Source organism: Vombatus ursinus, unplaced genomic scaffold (assembly GCF_900497805.2).
Source record: "Vombatus ursinus unplaced genomic scaffold, bare-nosed wombat genome assembly UNPS02014973.1, whole genome shotgun sequence".
Classification (NCBI taxonomy): Eukaryota; Metazoa; Chordata; class Mammalia; order Diprotodontia; family Vombatidae; genus Vombatus; species Vombatus ursinus.
This window is the reverse complement of record NW_020954751.1, coordinates 1,507,544-1,527,868: the sequence shown is the minus strand read 5'-3', so window position 1 is coordinate 1,527,868 and position 20,325 is coordinate 1,507,544. Positions and strand designations below refer to the sequence as shown.

General features: G+C 37.3%; 1 protein-coding gene across 1 annotated transcript in view; it reads right to left on the bottom strand.

Annotated features, from left to right (window-relative positions):
- Positions 1 to 20,325, bottom strand: part of LOC114030636 (E3 SUMO-protein ligase NSE2-like) — a 259,588-nt gene that overhangs the window by 146,288 nt on the left and 92,975 nt on the right. Inside the window, exon 4 of the mRNA XM_027845487.1 lies at positions 2,203 to 2,359. Within this exon, the coding sequence (XP_027701288.1) occupies positions 2,203 to 2,359 (157 nt within the window). The remainder of the gene's footprint in view (positions 1 to 2,202; positions 2,360 to 20,325) is intronic.

Genomic DNA, 20,325 nt, shown 5'->3' with positions numbered 1-20,325 from the left:
ATCTTTATAAACAGGAAAAAGGCAAATTCCCTAGCACCTTTAAGAACCACAACTGAATTACAATAACATTGACCATCTGGGTGTAACAGATTATAGAATACTGTAACAATGAACTAAATTCAAGAATATACAGCTGAAAAATGCTTATCATATAAATCTAAAGTTAAAGCAAAGGTTTCTTTCAAATTGCAAAACATCTGAAATTGTGAAACTCTTTGTTGAATAGACAAGAGCTTCCCTAATCCTTTTTTAAGATCTCAGCATCAGTTTGATGAAAATGCTTATATGTAAAAGTCTATTTCAAAATATGAAACTATATCACACAGTACAAATAAAGGCATGAAGTCAATCTTTGCCTAACATTATGCAATAGCACTCTTTTCCATAGCACGAAAATGAAATAGATGGTAGGAACATAAGACTATAAAAAGGACTTGCTTCACCCGTAACTTCTAAAGAGATAAATGTATGCTCCATTACTGAGGAGTGAGGCTTCAATAACAAGGATAGGAAGAGAATTTATGACTTCATTGGTTTATGGAACTCCACAGACTCTACAAAGGCAAACCAACACTCTCTCTGTAACTTAATCTTAGAGCGTTACTTCTTGCCTAGTCTACTGCAAAAGTCTTCTAACTAGCCTCCTTTTCTCAAGTGTCTCCACACTCCTGATTTCTTCCCACTTCCTCGATTTTCCTCACTACACCATCATGTCTCAGCTGCCTAACTGTGCCTGTGGACTCCTCTCCCTTCGTAAAGCTTTCATTTGACCAGGTTGTATGGGGGGGGGGGGCGTGAGCAAAGAAGGAGAGTACTCCATATCAGTTCTGCTTTATTCTCTGAACTTAGCAACCCCTAGATACCTCCTCCCCACCAACTTCAGTTCCCCACTTATGTGTTGTTTCCCCCATTACAATGTAGGCTCCTTGAGGTCAAGGACTGCTTTTCTTTTTGCCTGTACCTGTATCATCACTAAGCACAATGTCCAACACATAGTGATCTGGGTTTAATACAGGACCTGGCACAAAATAAACATTCAATAAATGTTTGTTGATTGCCTGGCTCCAATTCATTCTCCACCTTGATTCCAAGGTGATTTTTTTTTCTGAAGTACCTCCCCATAACCTTCTGGAACAAATATAAACAGCTCTGTTTGGCATTTAGTAACTTGGCCCCATCCTACTTTTCCAGCCTTCTTCTACCTTCCATTCCTTCATGAACCCTAGGATCCAGCTACACTGGTCCACCTGCAATTCCTTGAATATGACACTTCCTCTCTCAATTCCAGGACTTTTCACTAGCTGTTATCCATGCTTGGAATACTCCTCTTCTCCATGTCTTAGCTCCTCTGACATTTTTCGAGACTGAGCTCAAACCCCACCGAGTGCAGGATACCATTCTAGGTTCCCTCTCCCCACTCACCATATACACAAGTTCCTTCTGAGATAACCTTCCATTTACTCTGAATATAGCTCTCTCAGTATAGCTATTTGTATGTTCTCTAATCCACTTGAACATAAGTTCTTTGAGGGCAGAGATTGTTTTTCATCTTTCTTTGTATCTCCAGTGCTCAGCACAGTTCCACAGGGGTGGGGATCTGTGGCCTCAAGGCCACATGTGGCCCTCCAGGTCCTCAAGCATAGCTCTTTGACTGAATCCAAACTTCACATTTGTTCACAGAACAAATTCTCTTAATAAAAGATTGTTCTGTGAAGTTTGGATTCAGTCAAAGGGCCATACTTGAGGACCTAGAGGGCCACATGTGGCCTCGAGGCCACAGGTTCCTCACCCCTGGCCTGGAAGATAGTAAGTACTGTTAGTTATTAATAAATGTTCATTGACTGACTACTCAGACACTGTAAAAATACAAATATGAGAGAGAGAGAGTCATTTTTATGAATGGAAAAAAAGCAAGCTGAGAAATTTTCTTAACATTCTTAAGAAGTCATTGGCTTTTTAGATATCAACTAAATGATCTCAAACAAAAGGAAAAAGAGACCCAAAAATACAGCAGAACTAATTCAAAAGGCAGCAGTAAATTGAGTAAGTGGTCTTGTAAAGTCAGAGATCTGCAAAAATTCTGTCAACTGAGAATTCCAATAAAATAATGTATTCCCTTGATTATAAATTAGAATAGTAAATATCTACCAGTGTCCAGTTTTGTATTGGAAAATTTATAAAATAACTTTTCAAAACACTTACATTGCTTCTTCACATCTCTCAGCTGTTTGCGAAACTGCACAAGTCTATCATCTTTTTTCAAGTCTCCTTCTGTGTTGCTATTTTTCAAAGCCAATAATTTCTCTTCGACTAATACTTTTAGATTTGGTGTTAGATTTAGGTAATTTTTATCTTTTACCTGGAAAAAATAAAAGAATGAGACACATTTTGATAGCTAACCAGTACTAAAAGACTTTATGGAAACTGAGTCCATCTGCCAAAAATTTAAAAAAAAATGCTCCAGTCTGATTAACAGATTTAACCAAAGAATGAGGCTTTTTGACTTCACTGTTTTCTTAGTTTCCATAAATATCTACCTGGTCAGTCAGTCAACAAATATTTGAGAGACTGCTATGAGGAAGATACTGTGCCAGGCTCACTAGGGATATGAAGAAAGGTAAAAGATAGCTTTAAAAGACCATTCCTGCTCTTGAGTAACTCATAGTCTAATATGAGACACAACATACAAATTGCTATGTACAAACAAGCTATACATACATGATATTGGAAATAATCACCAGAGGGAAGGCATCAGAAATAAGAGGGATCAAGAAAAGCTTCCAGTAGAAGGCAGGACTTCTAGTTAGGAGTTGAAGGAAGCCATAAAGCAGAGATGAAGAGAGAATTCTAGGCATGGAGAACAGACAGTGCAAGTGTTTTAAGTTGGGAGACAGTATCTTGTACAAACTGCAGGGAGGCCTGTGTCACTGGATTGCAGCACATGTGGAGATACAGGGAGAGTGTAAGAAGATTGGAAAGAAGGAGAAGGGCAGGTTATGAAGGGACTTGAAGACCAAATGAAAGATTTTATATTTGATCTTGGAGGTGATAGGGAGCCACTGGAATTTATTGAGGGGGGGAGGGGTAGGGTATGTGAGATGGTCTGACCATGCTTTAGGGGGATATTCTGGAGTGGGGAGGGGTTTGTTACAGCAGGCTACTGCAATAGTCTAGACTGGAGGTGATTAGGAACTACATTGGAGTGTTAAGAGAAGAATATACTCAACAGATGCTGCAAAAGTGAAATTAGTAAGCTTGGCAACAGATTGGCTATGGTGGAGGACGAAGAGGGGATGAAAGATGGTGAGGAGGAGAGAATGATACCTAGGTTTCAAGACTGGAAGACTAGGTGGACAGAGGTACCCTTAACAGTAATATGGATGTTTGGAAGTGGGGGAAGGCTTGGGGAGGGGGGAATATATTGAGTTGTTTAGGATATATTAAGTTTAAGATATCTATAGAACATTCAACTGGAGATACTTAAACGGCAACTGGAGATGCAAGACTGAAAGTCAGGAAAAAGGCTAGGGCTGAATTAGTAGATAAGAGAATGATTAGCAAAGAGATGATAATTGAATCCATGGAAGCTGATGAGATCACCAAGTAAAATAGTATAGAGGGAGAAGAGAAGAAAGTCCAGGATAGAGCCCTGTGGGACACCCATGATTTGTGGGCATGACTTGGATAAAGATCCAGCAAAGGAGACTTAAGAGTGATCAGATAGTAGAACTAGTAAAGAATGGTGTCATTAAAACTTGGAGGAAAAGCGTGATCAACATATCAAAGTTTCTAGAGATCAAGAAGGATGAGGATTGAGAGATAGCCATTAGATTTTACAATTAAGAGATCACTGGTAACTTTGGAGAGAAGAGTTTTGGTTGAATGATGAAGTGGGAAACCAGACTGTAGAGAGTTAAGAACAGAGCGAGAAGAAAAGGAAGCCGAGGTCCCTATTGCAGATGGCCTCCTGAAAGAGTTTAGTCACAAAAAGCAGGAGACACAGGATGATAGCTAATGGGAATGGATGGAGATGAATATTTTTTTGAGGCTGGGAGAGACATAAGCAAATTTATAGGGAGTTGCAAAGTAGCCATCATATGAGGAAAGGCTGCAGATAAATGAAAGAATAGGGATGATAGAGGGAACAATCTGCTGGAGAAGACAAAATGGAATGGGATCTCTTGTATATGGAGAGGGGTTTCTCTTTGTAAAGTCATTACGTAAGGCAGTGGACGAAGGCACAGATAGTGGCAAAAGGGAACTGGGATATGTGAGTTGAGGAAGAGGGAAGAAGAGGAAGCTCTTGGTGAATGGCCTCAGTTTTTTCCGTTAAATGGGGCAAGGTTCTCAGCTGAGAAGTTAGCAAAAAGGAGAGCTATAGAAAGTTGAAGGAGGGGTAAAAAGATTTGGAGAAGCTACTGTGATGCGTGGGATAGTGAGTCCGTTAGGGAAGTGTAAAAGGATTGTCGTGCCACAGAGAAGGGCCTGGTTGAGATAACACACACTTGCAATGGATCCAGTCAGCAGGGTTTTGTGACTTTCTCCAGCTTCATTCAGCAGCACATGACTAGGAGCAAAGGCAGCAGATGGTAGAAATTATCCCAGGCTGAGGCTTGGCAGGTTTAAGACTGGAAACAGAATAAGGAAACAAGCGAGTCAAAGGAAGAAGACAGTGCAGAGCTGAGTTGGTTAGGTGTGAAGGTTAGGAAGGAAGAAGAGTATAGCCAGTGTAGGGGACATGGCCTGGGAAAACACTAAGAGTCAAAAGACTGGTGATCAATGTGAGGGTGAAGAATAGGGTTTGGGGTTGCAAGGCACAGAGCAAGGTGGCATGACAACAAATAAAGGAATTTCAGAGTTCATGAACACTGAAGTGAGCATTTAATGGGGCATTAAGATCAAGAGTATGACCCTTTTCATAGGTCGCTGAGGTTCCTTTGGTATGTCAAGGTAAACAAGAAAAGTAAAGAAGCAGAAGGTAAGGGCATTTGATGAAGAATCAATATGTACGTTGAAGTCCCCTAATATGGGGGCAAGAATTATTGTGAACCATGGGCTGAACTCGAGAAAAGAAGGGGAATGTTCTAGAAGGTAATAGATGACAGCTACCAGAATTTTGATTAGATGGCAAATATGGATTGAATGAACCTCAGAGGAGGAGAAGTTACTAAGTGATAGAGGGAGAAAGAGCCTGGAAGTGGCAATAAGGAGCAAGAAGTATTCCAAATCACCCCCTTGAGCAACAAGTTGGGAGGAAGGAGTGAAAGTATGACCAGTGTTGGAAAGGGTGGCCAGGGAGGCTACGTCATGGGGAGGGAGTCGGGTTTCAGTGAGAGTGAAAAGGTGAAAAGAGTAGGAAATGTAAATACTTAAGCTGAAAGCAACTTTATTACCTACTGAGAGCATATTCCGGAGATTATGTTGGATGGGGTGGATAGCTTTAGAGTGTATCATCTTGAGGGGATATTGGAATGGCAAGTGGGTAGTGAAGGTAACAACAGATTTGTGAAATGATTGCCAGGGGCTCTGGATAAATGGGATGGAGAGGGTATGACTAAATGGGAGTTTATTAATCATTGCTAAATGAGTTCAGGAAGGTTATTAACATCACTACAGAGGGGCAGCTAGGTGGCACACAGATAGAGCACAGGTCCTGGAGTCAGGAGGACCTGAGTTCAAATCCAGCCTCAGACACTTGACACTTACTAGCTGTATGACCCTGGGCAAGTCACTTAATCCCATTGCCTAGCAAAAAACAAAAACATAACAAAACAAAACAAAACAAACAAAAAAAAACATCATTGGGGGATCAGTGACGAGAAGTAATGAAAGTATTTCTCTCTTGTCCCTGAAGGCAGGTCAGGCCAAGAGATAGATGGAAAGAACAGGAAGAAATGGTGTCTTCCTGGCTTCTGCAGGCAGAAGGTGCCCCTGCAAGGGGCCAGCCTAGGGGACTAGCACTTAATAGAATGATGTCTCTCTGATCTCATGCAGGCAGGAAGGGTCTCCTACAAACGGGAAGACTCCAGCCCAGGAGATCAGGGCACAATAGAATGGTATCTCTCTGATCCCTTGCTATTAGAAAAAGTCTCACTGTTGTTTCTCTTAGGTTGTATTACATCTTTATTCCTTCTGGTGCTCTTTTAAAAAATTCTTGCTAGGGTATTTTTTAGGGAAGCTGAGTTTGGCTAGAATCTTTCATGTTACCATCCTTGTCAGAAGGCTCTAACTTAAATTCTTAATACTGTGATTTTAAATCTGTTTCCTCAGTAGAGAGCAATTAGTTACCATATATAGAAATTTTTCTTCTACTTGAGTGTCATTATTAAATCTCTATCAGTTTTCTTTTTCATACTAAGCAATACCAATTGCTCCATGAATCAGTAATCAATCAATAAACATTTATTAAGCAGTTACTATGTTCCAGCCTTGTGCTAAATGCTGGGCCATCTTCTAGGGCTTAGCTTGTAAACCCTTTATCCCTAAAAAGGCTTTTTGCTAAGTCTATATTTTCCATAGCCCTGTTTGATGGAAGACTCTAGAAGCAGACTTATCTATATGGTTAGAGGGTGATCAGTGTTAATACACTAAGACTGTCAGTTTTTATATTACATACTATTGATTGCCTACTGCCTTTCTACTATAATTTCTACTTTTTATATAATTAAGATGTAATATAGTTCTTTTCATAAAAAATAGTCAAAGCAGATGAATAATATATTCTTTCCATTCCACCCAAGTAGGAAATCACTTTGAGAAATCCTAAATAAATTGCCCAAGGTCACCAACAAGAATATTGTCATCTACATGATCTTAATGATTCATTGTGTGACTCTTGGCAAGTCAGTTACAGTCTTTCTAGGCCTCAGGTTCTTTATGTCTAAAATGAGGAAGTTCAATAAGATGATTTTTAAGGCACTCCTAATGTTCTATGATTTGGCATCTTTAGTCTATTCTTTTGTTTTTTGGTGCTTTTCCTCCTTTTAATAATTTTCCAACCTACTATACCTCCAGAGATCAACCTAGGACAAGCTAAGGCTTAGCTGCTAAGCCATCTGAGCTCTCAACTGCCTGGGAACAAACAGGAAGCCCACAATTTCATTCTTGCCACTTTCCACCTAGTTGAATTCAGGGCCTCTTCCCTCTCCAATGCTTTCCATTTCTGGCTCTGAGACTATACTGAAATCACACTTCCATAAACATCATTTCCCTATTGTTGTCCACTCCTCCATCAGAATGTAGGTTTACTGAGTACAGATGTTTCACATTTGTATTTGTATCCCCAGTATTTAGCACAGTAACTGACATGTAGTAAATGCTTAATAAATGTTTTTATTCACTTTAAATGAGCTATAGAAACTATTTGTTGGAAGCAAAGGTTATTAAACATCTGAATGGGTTAGAGAAAGAGCTTTTGGAAGTACTTTAGGTCTTTAAAAGACTGATTCTCATCTATTAGATGTTTTACTTAAGATTCTATAAGAAGACAAAGGTTTTTTTTTGTTTTTTTTTTAAGTAACATATAGTCTCCTCCAGTCTTGTAAGCACAATTTTGGGATTATAAGCAAAAGAATAATCTAAACTGGACAAACAAAAAACAAAAATTTCAAAAAAAATTAAAATTCCCTTTTTTTCTTATTTGGTTTATTTGTTTTCCCCACATTGGTGATATCAACAAAATTTAAGGTTGTCAGGTTGGTAAAAATAAAGTAAAAATTCTGATTCACAACATTATTTTTTTCAATTATTAACTCTACGCAGATGATTCCCAGTTCTATATATCCAGCACTAATTCATAAGGCCTTCCCAGGTCCCCAACCACTCCCTGCTGTAATTGCAGATTACTTTCATCTATTACATATATATTTTGCATATACTTAGTTATCCACATGTGGTCCTCCCATTAGACTGTAAGTTCTCTGATGGCTGGGACTGTTTTTCACCTTTCTTTATATCCCTAAGGCCTGGTGCATGGTAAGCAATTAATAAATGGCTGAAACAGTTGAAATCAATATTTAGTAGCAATCTGTCAGTAAATGACAACATCTTCAAATGCACTTCAGTCCCCTAGAACTGAGTGAGAAGATGTTAGCTTTTATTTCTTTGGTCTACATACTGGTCCTAGTCAGTGTCTGACGAAATACCAGTCTACATGAAATACAGCTAGTAATCCTAATACCCAGACTTATGAGTAATTCTGCATGGTTCTTTTATACTCCTGGCATCAGAAGGGGGCTATTGTAAAGAATACAAATAAAGTACATAGAAGAAATCTGAGAAAACTTGATGCCACAGTTAGTACAGCTATATTTTAGAGAGAACTTAATGTAGCCTCACTATCAAAATGACTGCTTAGAAAGTATTCAGCCAAGCATCTCCCTACATCAGTGCTACAAAATGCAGTTTCTTTTCTCTTTCTTCTTTTTCAAGGATTTCATTTTCTCTGTTTATATCTTAAAATACCACTAATAAAATCCTAAAGAAAAAAAAAGGAATTTTACTTTTAAGTAACTGTCCTGCAGGTCGCTTAAGAAGAAAAAATGGGAAAGGATTCATGTGGACAGTTCACTTTCTAAGAACAAGTCTAGAATAGTTCATAGGAGTGACAGATATTTAAAACAAAACAAAAAGGTCCATTGGATCATAGACTCTTTCTGCCTTATGTCCAGACAATATAGAACCCCCAGATATAGGACACAGAACTCCAAATGAGTTAAAGACCTAAAGAAGCTTCTGATTCTGTAACTGTTTAGAGAGACTGTTTACTCAGGGGAAAAATACTCATGTGCTTATGTTTATATAAAAATACTTTGAGATATCATATATGACACAGTTTATCATTCTGGGGGAAAAAGTAGTAATTAGTTCAACAATCAGATGGATTCATGATTTCAATGATGTGGGAACTCCCTCTACTGGTGCAGATCACAGCCTATCTTGGGTTAATTTAACTCAGTCCTCTTCCATAAATTCTCTGTAGACAGGTCTACAGAATATATGACAGGCTTCTTCTGATTCTCTGAACATTTCATGAATACCAGGGCAACAGGAGTAGAAAAAAAAACCATCCTACAAAATGCTTATTGTGAAATTCAAATGAGTCACATCACCCCAAGAGCTTAATTCATAGATTAAAATGGTAGGGCAACAAATAGAAGGAAAAGGGACACAAATTCAACAGTACATGTATAATTTGTTTTCAACATTAGTGACAGAGGAACCATAACATCTGGCATCGTGGTCCCAGAAAAGCTGCATGAAGAGAAGAAATGATATAGATAGAGACAAAGTCAGAAAGAGTATCAGGAACAGAACAAATACGTACCACTGAAATCTGAGCCAGAAAGCTGTAAGGGGCCATTTTACAAAATATCTCAAACACTGGAAGATACCCAAAAAATAGGAATTGAGACAACATAAGTTACTACTAAGTGATGTACCTTCTTTCTCATTTTTTTAAGTTCTTTATGAGAATAATCTGTATATAAATCAAAAGAGTACCCTTGAAGAAAATATGAGAAGAAAATAAGTAGGCTTTTGCAAATGATTATATACCAGATTACATCTTAACAGATGCACAAAGGTTCAGAAACTAGAAGACCCTATGTTCATTTTATTATTAACAATAATAACATATTTATATAACACTTTAATGCCTTCAAAATGCTTTATATAAATTTTCTTTTTACCTTTATAACAACTCTGTGAGATAGGGGATATCACTCCAATTTTCAGGTCAAGAAACTGAGAATGAAAGAGGTTAATTGATTAGCTATATAACATTCCCCACCCAGATGTTCTCCTGGATTTCATGATTTTCAGAATCTCATCATTCTGGAAAATGAAATCAACTTGGAAATTCACACCTTCTCAGCAACTCCTGTCCCTGGGGCCCCTCACTCTCTCTGGTTGATGACTGTGGAGAGAGGACATGAAAGAGCTCCCAAATACTGTACCATTTAAGGAGGGCAGACAGGGCATTCACTCCATCATTTCCTACCAGCCTGCTCTTCTGGACTTCATGATTTACAGAAACTCATCTTCCTACAATAAGCACTGGAACTTAGGCCCTATAAGACATTTCTCATCCTGGCTGTAGGGCTTTATCATGTACCTGCTGCCAGGTATTCCTCCACACCCTGTGCAGCTTCTTTTTATGTTATCTTCCCCCATAAGACGGTGAGCTCCTTCTTGATTTGGAGTCACAATGGATAAAGTACTAGTCCTGGAGTCAGGAGGACTCATCTTCCTGAGTTCAAATCTGGCCTCAGACACTGACTAGCTCTGTGACCCTAGGCAAGTCACTTGTTGCCTCAGTTTCCTCATGAGCTTTTAAAGAAAGAAATTACAAACCACTCCAGTATCGTTGCCAAGAAAACCTCAAATGAGGTCCTGAAGAGTTGAACATGACTGAACATACACACACACACAATTTGAACTTGGATCTTCCTAACTCAGAGTCTGGGACTCTATCGCAGTACATTGCCTTTTAAGTCAAAAATATTTGATTTAGTAATACAAAACACATCCTTAAAGGCTGTTCTCCAACAAGGAGTCTCTCAATCATATGTTAAAATCATAAAAGATTCCTTGATATCTGTAACCAAAGAAATAATCTCATTCAAGGACCATCTAACTATTATTAAGCAAAGCATAAAAGATATACTCTTGCTAAAAGTATTCTGTGATCTAATAACACTGGCTTCCTTGCTATTCCTCAAAACAAGCCATTCTATCTCTTGACTCCCAGCATTTTCGTTGGCTGTCCTCCACACCTGAAACGCTCTTCCTCCCCATCTTTGCTTCCTGGCTTCCTTCAAGTCTCAGCCAAAATCCCACATTTTGCAGGAAGCCTTCCTCAATCTCTCTTAATGCTAGTGCCTTCTTTCTATTGATTAATTCCTCTATTTTTTTTTCCAGTATATAACTTGTTTTTACATAGTTATTTGCATGTTCTTTCCCCCTCTTAGATTGTTAGCACCTCAAGGGCAGGTACTGTCTTTTACCTTTCTTTGCATTCTCAATGCTTGGAACACAGTAGTTGCTTAATAAATGCTTACTGATTGACTTCTCTGCTGTTGTGAAAGATGCTTTTCTAATAAAAGAGGAGTTTCCTATAGTTCGTAAGATCCTCAAGAGGCTCCTATTTGTGTATAATGTACAATTGAAACAAGACCCTTAATATTACAGAACCTCCTTAATAAAGACTATAATTACTCAAAGGAAAACAATGTAACAATCCACATTGGAAAACTAAGTGGAAGAAAAAATGTCTATTATTTAGACAGCAGGAATTGCCCAAACAATTATTTAACAATATCTAACATGTTGTTAGACAGTCAGTTAATAGAATTAATACAGCAATATTATAGGCAAAGACACTACAGAAGGACAAAGAGTTGGACTGAGAAAGGGAAAGTTTATTTGGAAAATTATACAGTACTTTTAATGATCTCAAGCTGCTACCATTCCCAGAGACTCATTTTTTCAATATAAATGTTATTCTGGAAATACTATACAGCTGTCAATCATGGAACATTACAGTGATCTCTGTGGAAGAACAGCTACAACTGGCCAAAGAGCATGTGCAGGAAGCAGGAAGGGGTAGAAACAATGCTTGAGTGTGGTTCAGCCAAAACTAGACCTAATAAAGAAAGGTGATGAAACAGCCAGGGACAGAGGCAGAAGCCTGAAGATCTAGAAAGGGTCGAATCCCAAACTGTCCTCACAATAAAAGACATCAATAAAACAACAAGCATTTATTAAGCACCCTAAGTGTAAGGCACTGCACTAAACATTGGAGATACAAAAAAAAAAAAAAAAAAAAGGAAAAATAGTCCCTTCTCTCAAGAAGTGCCCATTCTAAGACACACAGAAAGTGTAAGTAGGCTTTGGCATATTTAGAATGATGTTCTATGCACCTGAAGTAGCATAATGGAAAACATAAAGGAAATAAATTATTGGAAAAGAAGATAGACTGAACTTATAGCAAGGGAAACAGATAACAGATGGGAAAACCTCAGGACTCCACTGTTACCCATAGAACTTGACAAGATCCAGAAGAAGTCTCTTGGCACATTGAGAGGATCTTCTATAGAGAATCTACAAAAAAAACATGGACAAGATTCACATAGAAGGAGAAAGCAGGAAAGGGCTTCCTCTAGCCTGGTGAGACTGCCCACGCGACAGTACAGATCCTGTTCTCAAGATTTAATTGATCCAGAAACCAGGGCCTGAACCACTGGCAAGGCTTCCTTTTCCCCTGAGCCATAAAAGCCCAGTCTATAGTAGTCTTGAGGTTTCGTGGACCTTCCACTGTCATGCAGGATGTCATTTTGATTAGGCATTGCATGGGTAGCTAATATAGAAGCAAAGAAGAACAGTGCAACTTGGATTATTAATTGTATCCTTTCAAACTTTTTACTGTTAACTAAATTTAATTTTATTCAATTTTACATGGTCAACAAGTGTACTGGCATTCCAATCCTGAGCCCAAATAACTAGCCTGGCCCAAAGAAGTAGCTGGTATTCCAGCTCTGTGTTCAAAGAAAGCAGCAGAGATGGCCTCTTTCAACAAGAAATCTGTCTTTATCATGACCAACAAATTATTATGCATCTGGCTGTTCCCTTATTTCCCAGCTTCCATTCTGAGTCTTTAATCATCTTTGTCTGTTCTCTTTGGTTTGGGCTGCTTCTCTCAACAACTCATCCAGTTGGGTCTGGCTCCCATCTGCTCCAAAACTCAATGTTATCAGTTAACTTTCCCCACTATTGGATCTTCTGTTGCCAACAGCATGCATATTTATCTCCTACAAGCACGTCTTCCCCATTCTCGTTCTTTGTGACTTCTATGTACAGTTAACCCTTTATCTCTACAATATGGAAGCAGTGGATGGGGGAACCTGACAATTTCAATGCTAAAGATTCTAAGCTAAAGGGTATTGCAATATAATCTCCAACAAAATATAGTAAGCAATTTACTTAACAAAAACAAACCAAGTTAAATCAATCAAATTAGCCAACAGCAGCTTAATACAATAGAATGAGAACTATCACACTAGCAGGAAGGAGACCTAGATTCACTTCCCACCTTGCAACAGGGATGACACTGCTTGAATGAATGATCTTTTGAGGCCTCTTCCAGGTCTAAAATCTTTGGTTTTAGGCTATGTAATCTTCTTTTCTTCCTTTTTTTTTTTAAGGTTAATTTCTGTGCTTTCTGAAATGGCTTTTTTTCCCCTGGAGAATATACCCATGGACAGATTCCAGAAAGTCAGTGTTACACAGTAGAAGGCTAATCTTGGAGTTAAGAAGATCTGAATTCAAGTCTTACCTATGAAACATATTAGCTGTGTGACCATGGGAAAGGTATTTAATATCTCAACATCACAGGCAACTTGCTAATACTATATGTTGTAAGAGTTGTTTTTCTGTACTGGCAAGCTCCCCACACTAGGAATTTCCTTCACCTATGAGATCATAAGTTCAACCAAGAGGAAAAATAAAAACCATGGACACTATTCAACTCTTGTTTGCATTTCAGCTCAGGCAACTAGTTGAATGTTCAAGAGGCAATCCATCTTGTGCTCACTGTATACATTATGGTATAAGAACGACAGAAACAAAGAATTTCTGAAATATCTGTGTGTGTGTGTATGTGTGTTGTATGTGTGTCCAAACACATCCTGATACACACACACATATAAAATATGTTATATATATATATGTGTGTGTGTATATATATATATATATAGTATGTGTATATGGCATTAATCAATTAACAAATAATAGCTTGCCACCAGCAATATTAAGGTATATGGTAGATAATGACCTGCTTTCTTTTCCTTTATCAAATTCTGAATCATTTCTACCTCAATAACCAGTTCCTCCATTAGTGAGAATTTGATCCAGTTCCACTTGTGAGAATTTGATCCAGTATAGAATTTTCCCTTGTTAGTTCTTGCATCTTTTCAAAGATAAAATTATCATTTTTGTTTTGCTTTTGGCAAAGAGAAAAAGTACCAATAAATGTAGAGACCAAGGAAATAATAATAATAAATAATAGCTAACTTATCTAGCACTTTAAGATTTACAATGCACTTTATAAATATTGTCTCATATTTACTTTCCCAACAATCCTGGGAGGTAGATACTATTACTACTCTCATTTTATAGTTGAGGAAAAAATGAGACAGAAGTTAAGTGACTTACCCAGAGTTACATGGCTAGAAGAGTCTGAGGCAACATTTGAACTCAGATCTTCTAGACTTGAGGTCCAAGACTCTCTCCACTGTGCCACCAGCTTCCTTATAAAATGATGAACGTGAAATATGACACAACTACTATACTATGCCTCTCTGTGCCAGGCCTATGAGCTATTCACCATATTCATCTATTTCCTGCTTTGTCCAGATGATGTTATAGTATACTATGGTAACAAAATCACTTCTGTTTCTCCCTCCATTGGTCCTGACTTTGATTCCTACTATCCAGGTGAGCTTGGGCAAGTCAATTAAATTTCATGGGACTCAGTTTCCTCTATAAAATGAGATTAGAGTAAATGCCTTCTGACATCCATTTCAACTCCAAATCTATGATCCTACAATCTTCACCCAGATATTCCCCTTTTGAGGCTTGGATTTCCTCATATGAGTATACTTTCTCAATAAATCATGTTACTCACATTCCAGCCCTTCAAATACAATTGTTTTACTTGAATGAGGTATATCCATTTGGAGAAACACTCTAGTCATGGGTTTCATCCTACCAATTTAAGTGATACTTGTGAGAGCAAATATGCTTCCTTGTGTTAGGACTTATGATTCATATTGCTTGATACATATACTTAGGGCCTTTGTATCTAAACCTTTCAAGCCATGTCTTTTGCTACTACTTCCTTTCTTGGATTCAGTCTCTCCCAAATTCTTGATGTTTCAATTGCCATTCTTTTGTCTTCATTGTAGCTGCTCTATATCAAACCTGGCTTGGCAAATAGACACAAGCAGTTTCCTCTTTCTCCTATCCTTATTAGTTGACAGCCATTTTGATTAGATATTTCAGTTACTTGGCAAATATACATCTAAGGGAAACAATGAAAAAAATAGCAAAAATGATGAGGGTTTGACATTTCCAGATTTTAAATTATATCATTAAGCAAGTGTTATCAAAACACTCTGGTACTAGGTAACAACTAGAAAAATTAAAGTTATGTCTCTTGTTGGCCAATCAGTTTGAAGGTTTACCAGTTGTTTAAAATAAATTAATTAATAAGTTATAGTTATCTAAGAATGAGTTCTCCCATATTGAACATAAAATATAATAGTTAATTTTTTCTATTTCTGTTAAAATAATACACCTCATTTCTTAACCTAATATTTTAAACATACACAATTGCTCTAAGTATGTCACTTTACTACCACACAGCAAAGTCAATGCCTCCACCTTCAATTATTATTGCTTTATAACCATTATTTCACTGGAAGAAGAGATCATGGGAGCCAAGTATATTAATGGATTGAGTCATTCACACATTCTGAATCATGTGAGGCTAGTGTATAAATTAGTCATCTCTGCAACTGAATCAGTCTCTATTTTGACTTTCCCTAAAATAGTAATCTCTATTTGTTCAATATTTGGTTCTTAATCATCAAAAAATTGACATAAAATTTATAATGTTTAAAAACTCCATAGAGCTTAGAAAACCCTACGGTCACTTAGAGTTCAAATCTGTAGGTAACACGAGAAGTAAAAGTTGCATATGAAACCCTCCCAGATTCAGTCTGGGGGTAGAGTGTCTTCACACCAAAGCAAGTTTTTTGCTCACTTCTATAACCTTTCCCTAAAAAGAATGACCAGAATACATCATTTATTAAACAAATACTGACTGAAGGCCTCCAAAGCATAAAACACAGTGTTAAGGACTTCGCACATATAATTTATTGAAGCTGATCCACATTTATGATATCACACCAAAAGATCTCATCACATAAAATGGACCTCCCATGAATGAACAATGTCCCATGGAATGTTTATGAGTCAAAGGCTTGGTCAAAGATTTGTATTAAGGTATATCCAGGATCATTCTGGTTTCATCTGGTCTAAGTGCTGTGTCCATTGAGCCTTATATAGAGTGTACTGTGCTGCCTTTGTCTTATTTCTAAAAGGATCCTCTGTCCTAATGATGGCCAGTGTGGATCATGCCCCTTCGAATCTCTGTTACCAGTTGCACAACTTCACTGAACTTAGCTGGATCCAGTTCTTTGTGGCTGAGCCTGCTTCCTGGTGTCATCACCTAGCAAAGTTGTGACTTTTGACAAAATATTCAACAAATACTTTACTGCTTCTGCATTATGAGTGGATTGCCAACATGCTGTAATATACTCTCATCAGGCAAACATTTGTACACGTGTTTCTTCTTTAATGGCTTGTGTAAAATGATTTCAGAAATGAACAAGTTTAAACACATATTAAGTCAGGAATGAACTGGTACTATTAGAATAGAAGCAGTTACTGTTGAACAGATGACAGCTTTATGAGGCAATCTAGCCTCTACTTAGATTTGTTAAAGAATGGAATAAGCATTTGTTAAGTGCCTACTATGTTCCAGGCACTGTGTTAAGTGTTTTACAATTACTATCCTAGTCAAGCCTCACAACAACTCTGGGAGGCTATTATTATGTCCATTTTACAGTTTGGGAAATTGAGGCAAGCAAGGTTAAGTGACTTACCCAGGGTCATACAGTCAGTAAATATTGGAGGCCAATTCTGAACTTAGGTCTTCCACTCATGACTCAGTGATCTATCTATTGCACTGCCTAGCTGTTATAAAATTCCATGTGTTTGTAAATTTCTCCAACAAATTTATGATGGCATTATGCCTAAAATGACATAATAACCCATATATGGATCATTTTTTTATATGCATAATATCACTGACATTTCCACACTGGAAAAACCAAACTGTTGATCTTGTAATGGATTTTTGGCTGAATCCACAGAAACTGAATTAAAGACATACAGTTTCTCCAATAAACTTCATTTATTTAAGCTTTGTTGAACATAACATGTATCACTTTTAGGGGGTGGAAGATGACTACTGTTATTAGTATTAGTGCTTGGCACTGACATACTATGACATACTACTTTTTATTTGAGTATTTCACACATATCATTAACCCAATTTTCAGATATAAGGAAACATATAACTACAGTGGTTAAGTGCCTTGCCCAATGTCAAAGTAAGCCTAAAAATAAGCTAAAATTCAAGTTCCAATCCCAGTTCTTATCTATGTTTTAAACTCCCTTTCTATGTTTTTTTCTACTTCATGGCCATTTAAGCAACTATTACAAGATAGCTCTCATATCCCATCTTAATTTAGTTACAACAAAGATTTTATGTCTAAAAATTCAGATTAAAAAACATTTAATAAGCACCTACTTTGAACAAGGCATCATCATACTAGGCATAAATAACTAAAATAAGCTTACACTCTAATGGGAGTTTAAAGTATGTATTACTAAGGATCTGTAATCTACTTGCTTCCATCCCACTGGTTCAGTTGGCAGCTCTCTCAATGCCTTCTCACACTGTGTATCATCTATATCTTTCCATAAAACCTCAATGGATACAGTTTTACACCAGAAGTCTGATTTTGACTTGTCTACTCTCTTAAGGATACCAGGGCAGCAAGAGAGTTGTCTGTCATTCTTATTCATTCTTCCTAGGTGACCAGTCCCACTTCTTTCCAGCCAAATATTTCATTTGTTAAGTTTTTTTACATCATCTCTTTTAACTAAGTAATTACTGGTATCATACTATAGCCTCTCTATGTATACATGTTATAGTGTATATCCTTCTGTTGCTCTTTGGTCACCTGAAATTGTGATTTTTTAAAAAGTGTTTATTTAGTATTTTATTTTTCTCCAATTACATGTAAAAACAATTTTGAAACTGTGATTCTTAAAGACACATTCAGTAATTCGAAGCTAGATACAGCAATGGAGTATTAGTGTTGTTGAAGAAAGATGTTTTAGGGGCAAGAAGTAGCTTAGGCTTATTGAAAGTACTAACCAATTTCTCAATTTTAATGAAGTTTGAGCTCTTCCTAATTGACTCCAGATTAAGTTGACTATTTCGCTGTAGCAGACATACTTTATAGATAATAAATGGCTAAATCAATGGTCTTATCCAGCTACGTATTATAATTTGGACAGTATATATACATCTTTGACTAGTGTTAGTATTCAAAATAATTTCTTCCAAAAGGACCGAATAACTCATCATGCAAAGGAAAACCTTCTGATGATGAGCTTTTTGGTACTCAGCTATGCTGATCTTGTTCATAATAAAGAGTTAAATTGTGTGCTTCTCTGAACTCTTTCAAAATTAGTGAAACTGGACAGAAATTGTGTTCCACTGGTACAGCCTTAAAAAACCCAGCGTCTCTGTCACGCATCAGAATAAGGATTGTGTACAGGATGACATGTATGCAAATAACTATAAGAATAACTATAATACAAGGCAGATTGAGATGAAATGAAAAGTAGAAAACCAAACAAAATGTTATAAATGGTTTGAGGATGAAGGTATCATTTCTATTTATGGTGGGGAGACTGAGAAAGAGCAATCAGGAGATGGTAAGTAGTCCAATTTGACTGAAATATAACGTATGTGAAGGAGAATATATAGTGTGAGGCTAGAAAATTAAATTGGAATCAGATTATGGAAAGTCTTTAAAAAAAAGGCACATGTTTATATTTACAGCCAATTCCTTCCCCCTAAAGGCTGTCTTTAAAAACATTTAAAATAATTTATTACACATAGCTAACATATCACACAATAGGTCAAGATAAAGGGCTATTCAAGTATATACTATCCTAGCACTTGCTATACTTCAAAGTAAATGCATCTTCAAATTCTGTTTACCAAAATCAATACGAACATGAAATTAAGATAGTGAAATTTTAAAGTTTTTAAGCAGAGGTTATCTGTAAACAGCATCCCACCAAAGCCAAAAACTATACACATGCACATGTGCAAATAGATGTATAAACACACATATATATACATATATATATATAAAATCATATGAAACTATTTGTAATTTTTAAAACTTTTCTGAAAGTAAAGGACCTTTATAAATTATTTCAACTGAAAAGATAAGCAGACTTTTAAATGACTAAACCAATCTGACAATTAGTGTTTTTTACAATCTCTCATCTGTGAGCCTCTGCCCTGAACCAGAGCAAAATTTTATAGGTAACTTTTTGCATCTCCTTAACCTTAACATTACATCCTGTTTGCTGCTATATCCTTCAGGCAACAGGAAAGAGCAAGAATAAAAAGGGGACTGCTATGGAAATGAGTGACATTCTCATGACCAATATTTCCTCTACTCCATGATAATTCTATCCCTTTCATTTCTCTTTATTCCCCCGTTACCGCCTAACATATCTCCAGGGCTGTGTTTTATTTGTTCTCTTATCTCTTACACTTTCTGTTCAAGTTTACCCATCTCTTAAACAAGCTTCCGCACAGAACTAAAACAACTTCACTTTACACATACCCTTTGCAAGGCCTGATCACCAGCTTCAGGGGAGGAAAACACAGACCTTCCTCTGACAGACCATCTTCCATCTCTTGCTTCACCTTCTGGCACATCTGTGCCAGTATAAGGCAACTTTCACTTCCTGCTGCTAGCCTCATCTCCCAACAGGAAGTGGAGAACCTCTAGTACAAAGAAGCTTCCCTTTGACCTCAGGCTTTCCATCTGCTGTACCTGACCCTTGAGGGAAAAGGAAAGTCAGTGGACTGACCCTGGGCCTTCCAAACCCTACTGCACTCATCTGCAGTCCAATCTCCTGCCTCCTTTGGGAAAAGGAGTGGCACCTTCCACTCAAAGATGAACATTCTCACACCTGGTCATACCCTATACATTCCAGTGATTCTGAACCCCTACAAGATCATCATACAAACCCCATTAACCAGAAGAAAAAATTGAGTCCATTGAAAAAGTAAATATTCACATGTAAACCTAGTATATGGGCAATGGGTAATATAAAAGGACAATAAGCAAAGTATGGAAGGCTCAGACATACTGCAATTGTATAAATAGATTTCTTTTTGTCTCAGTTTTATATGTGATGAAGTGGTTTATTCTTTCCAAATTTTATACACTCCTTGAATAGAGAGGAAATATGCTAAAGAGGGGACAAAGCACAGTTTGAAATACATAAATTCACATTCTGCCTCAGTGAATGTGTTGAGTGTGTGTATGCATGTGTGTGTGTGTGTGTGTGTGTGTGTGTGTGTGTGTGTGTGTGTGT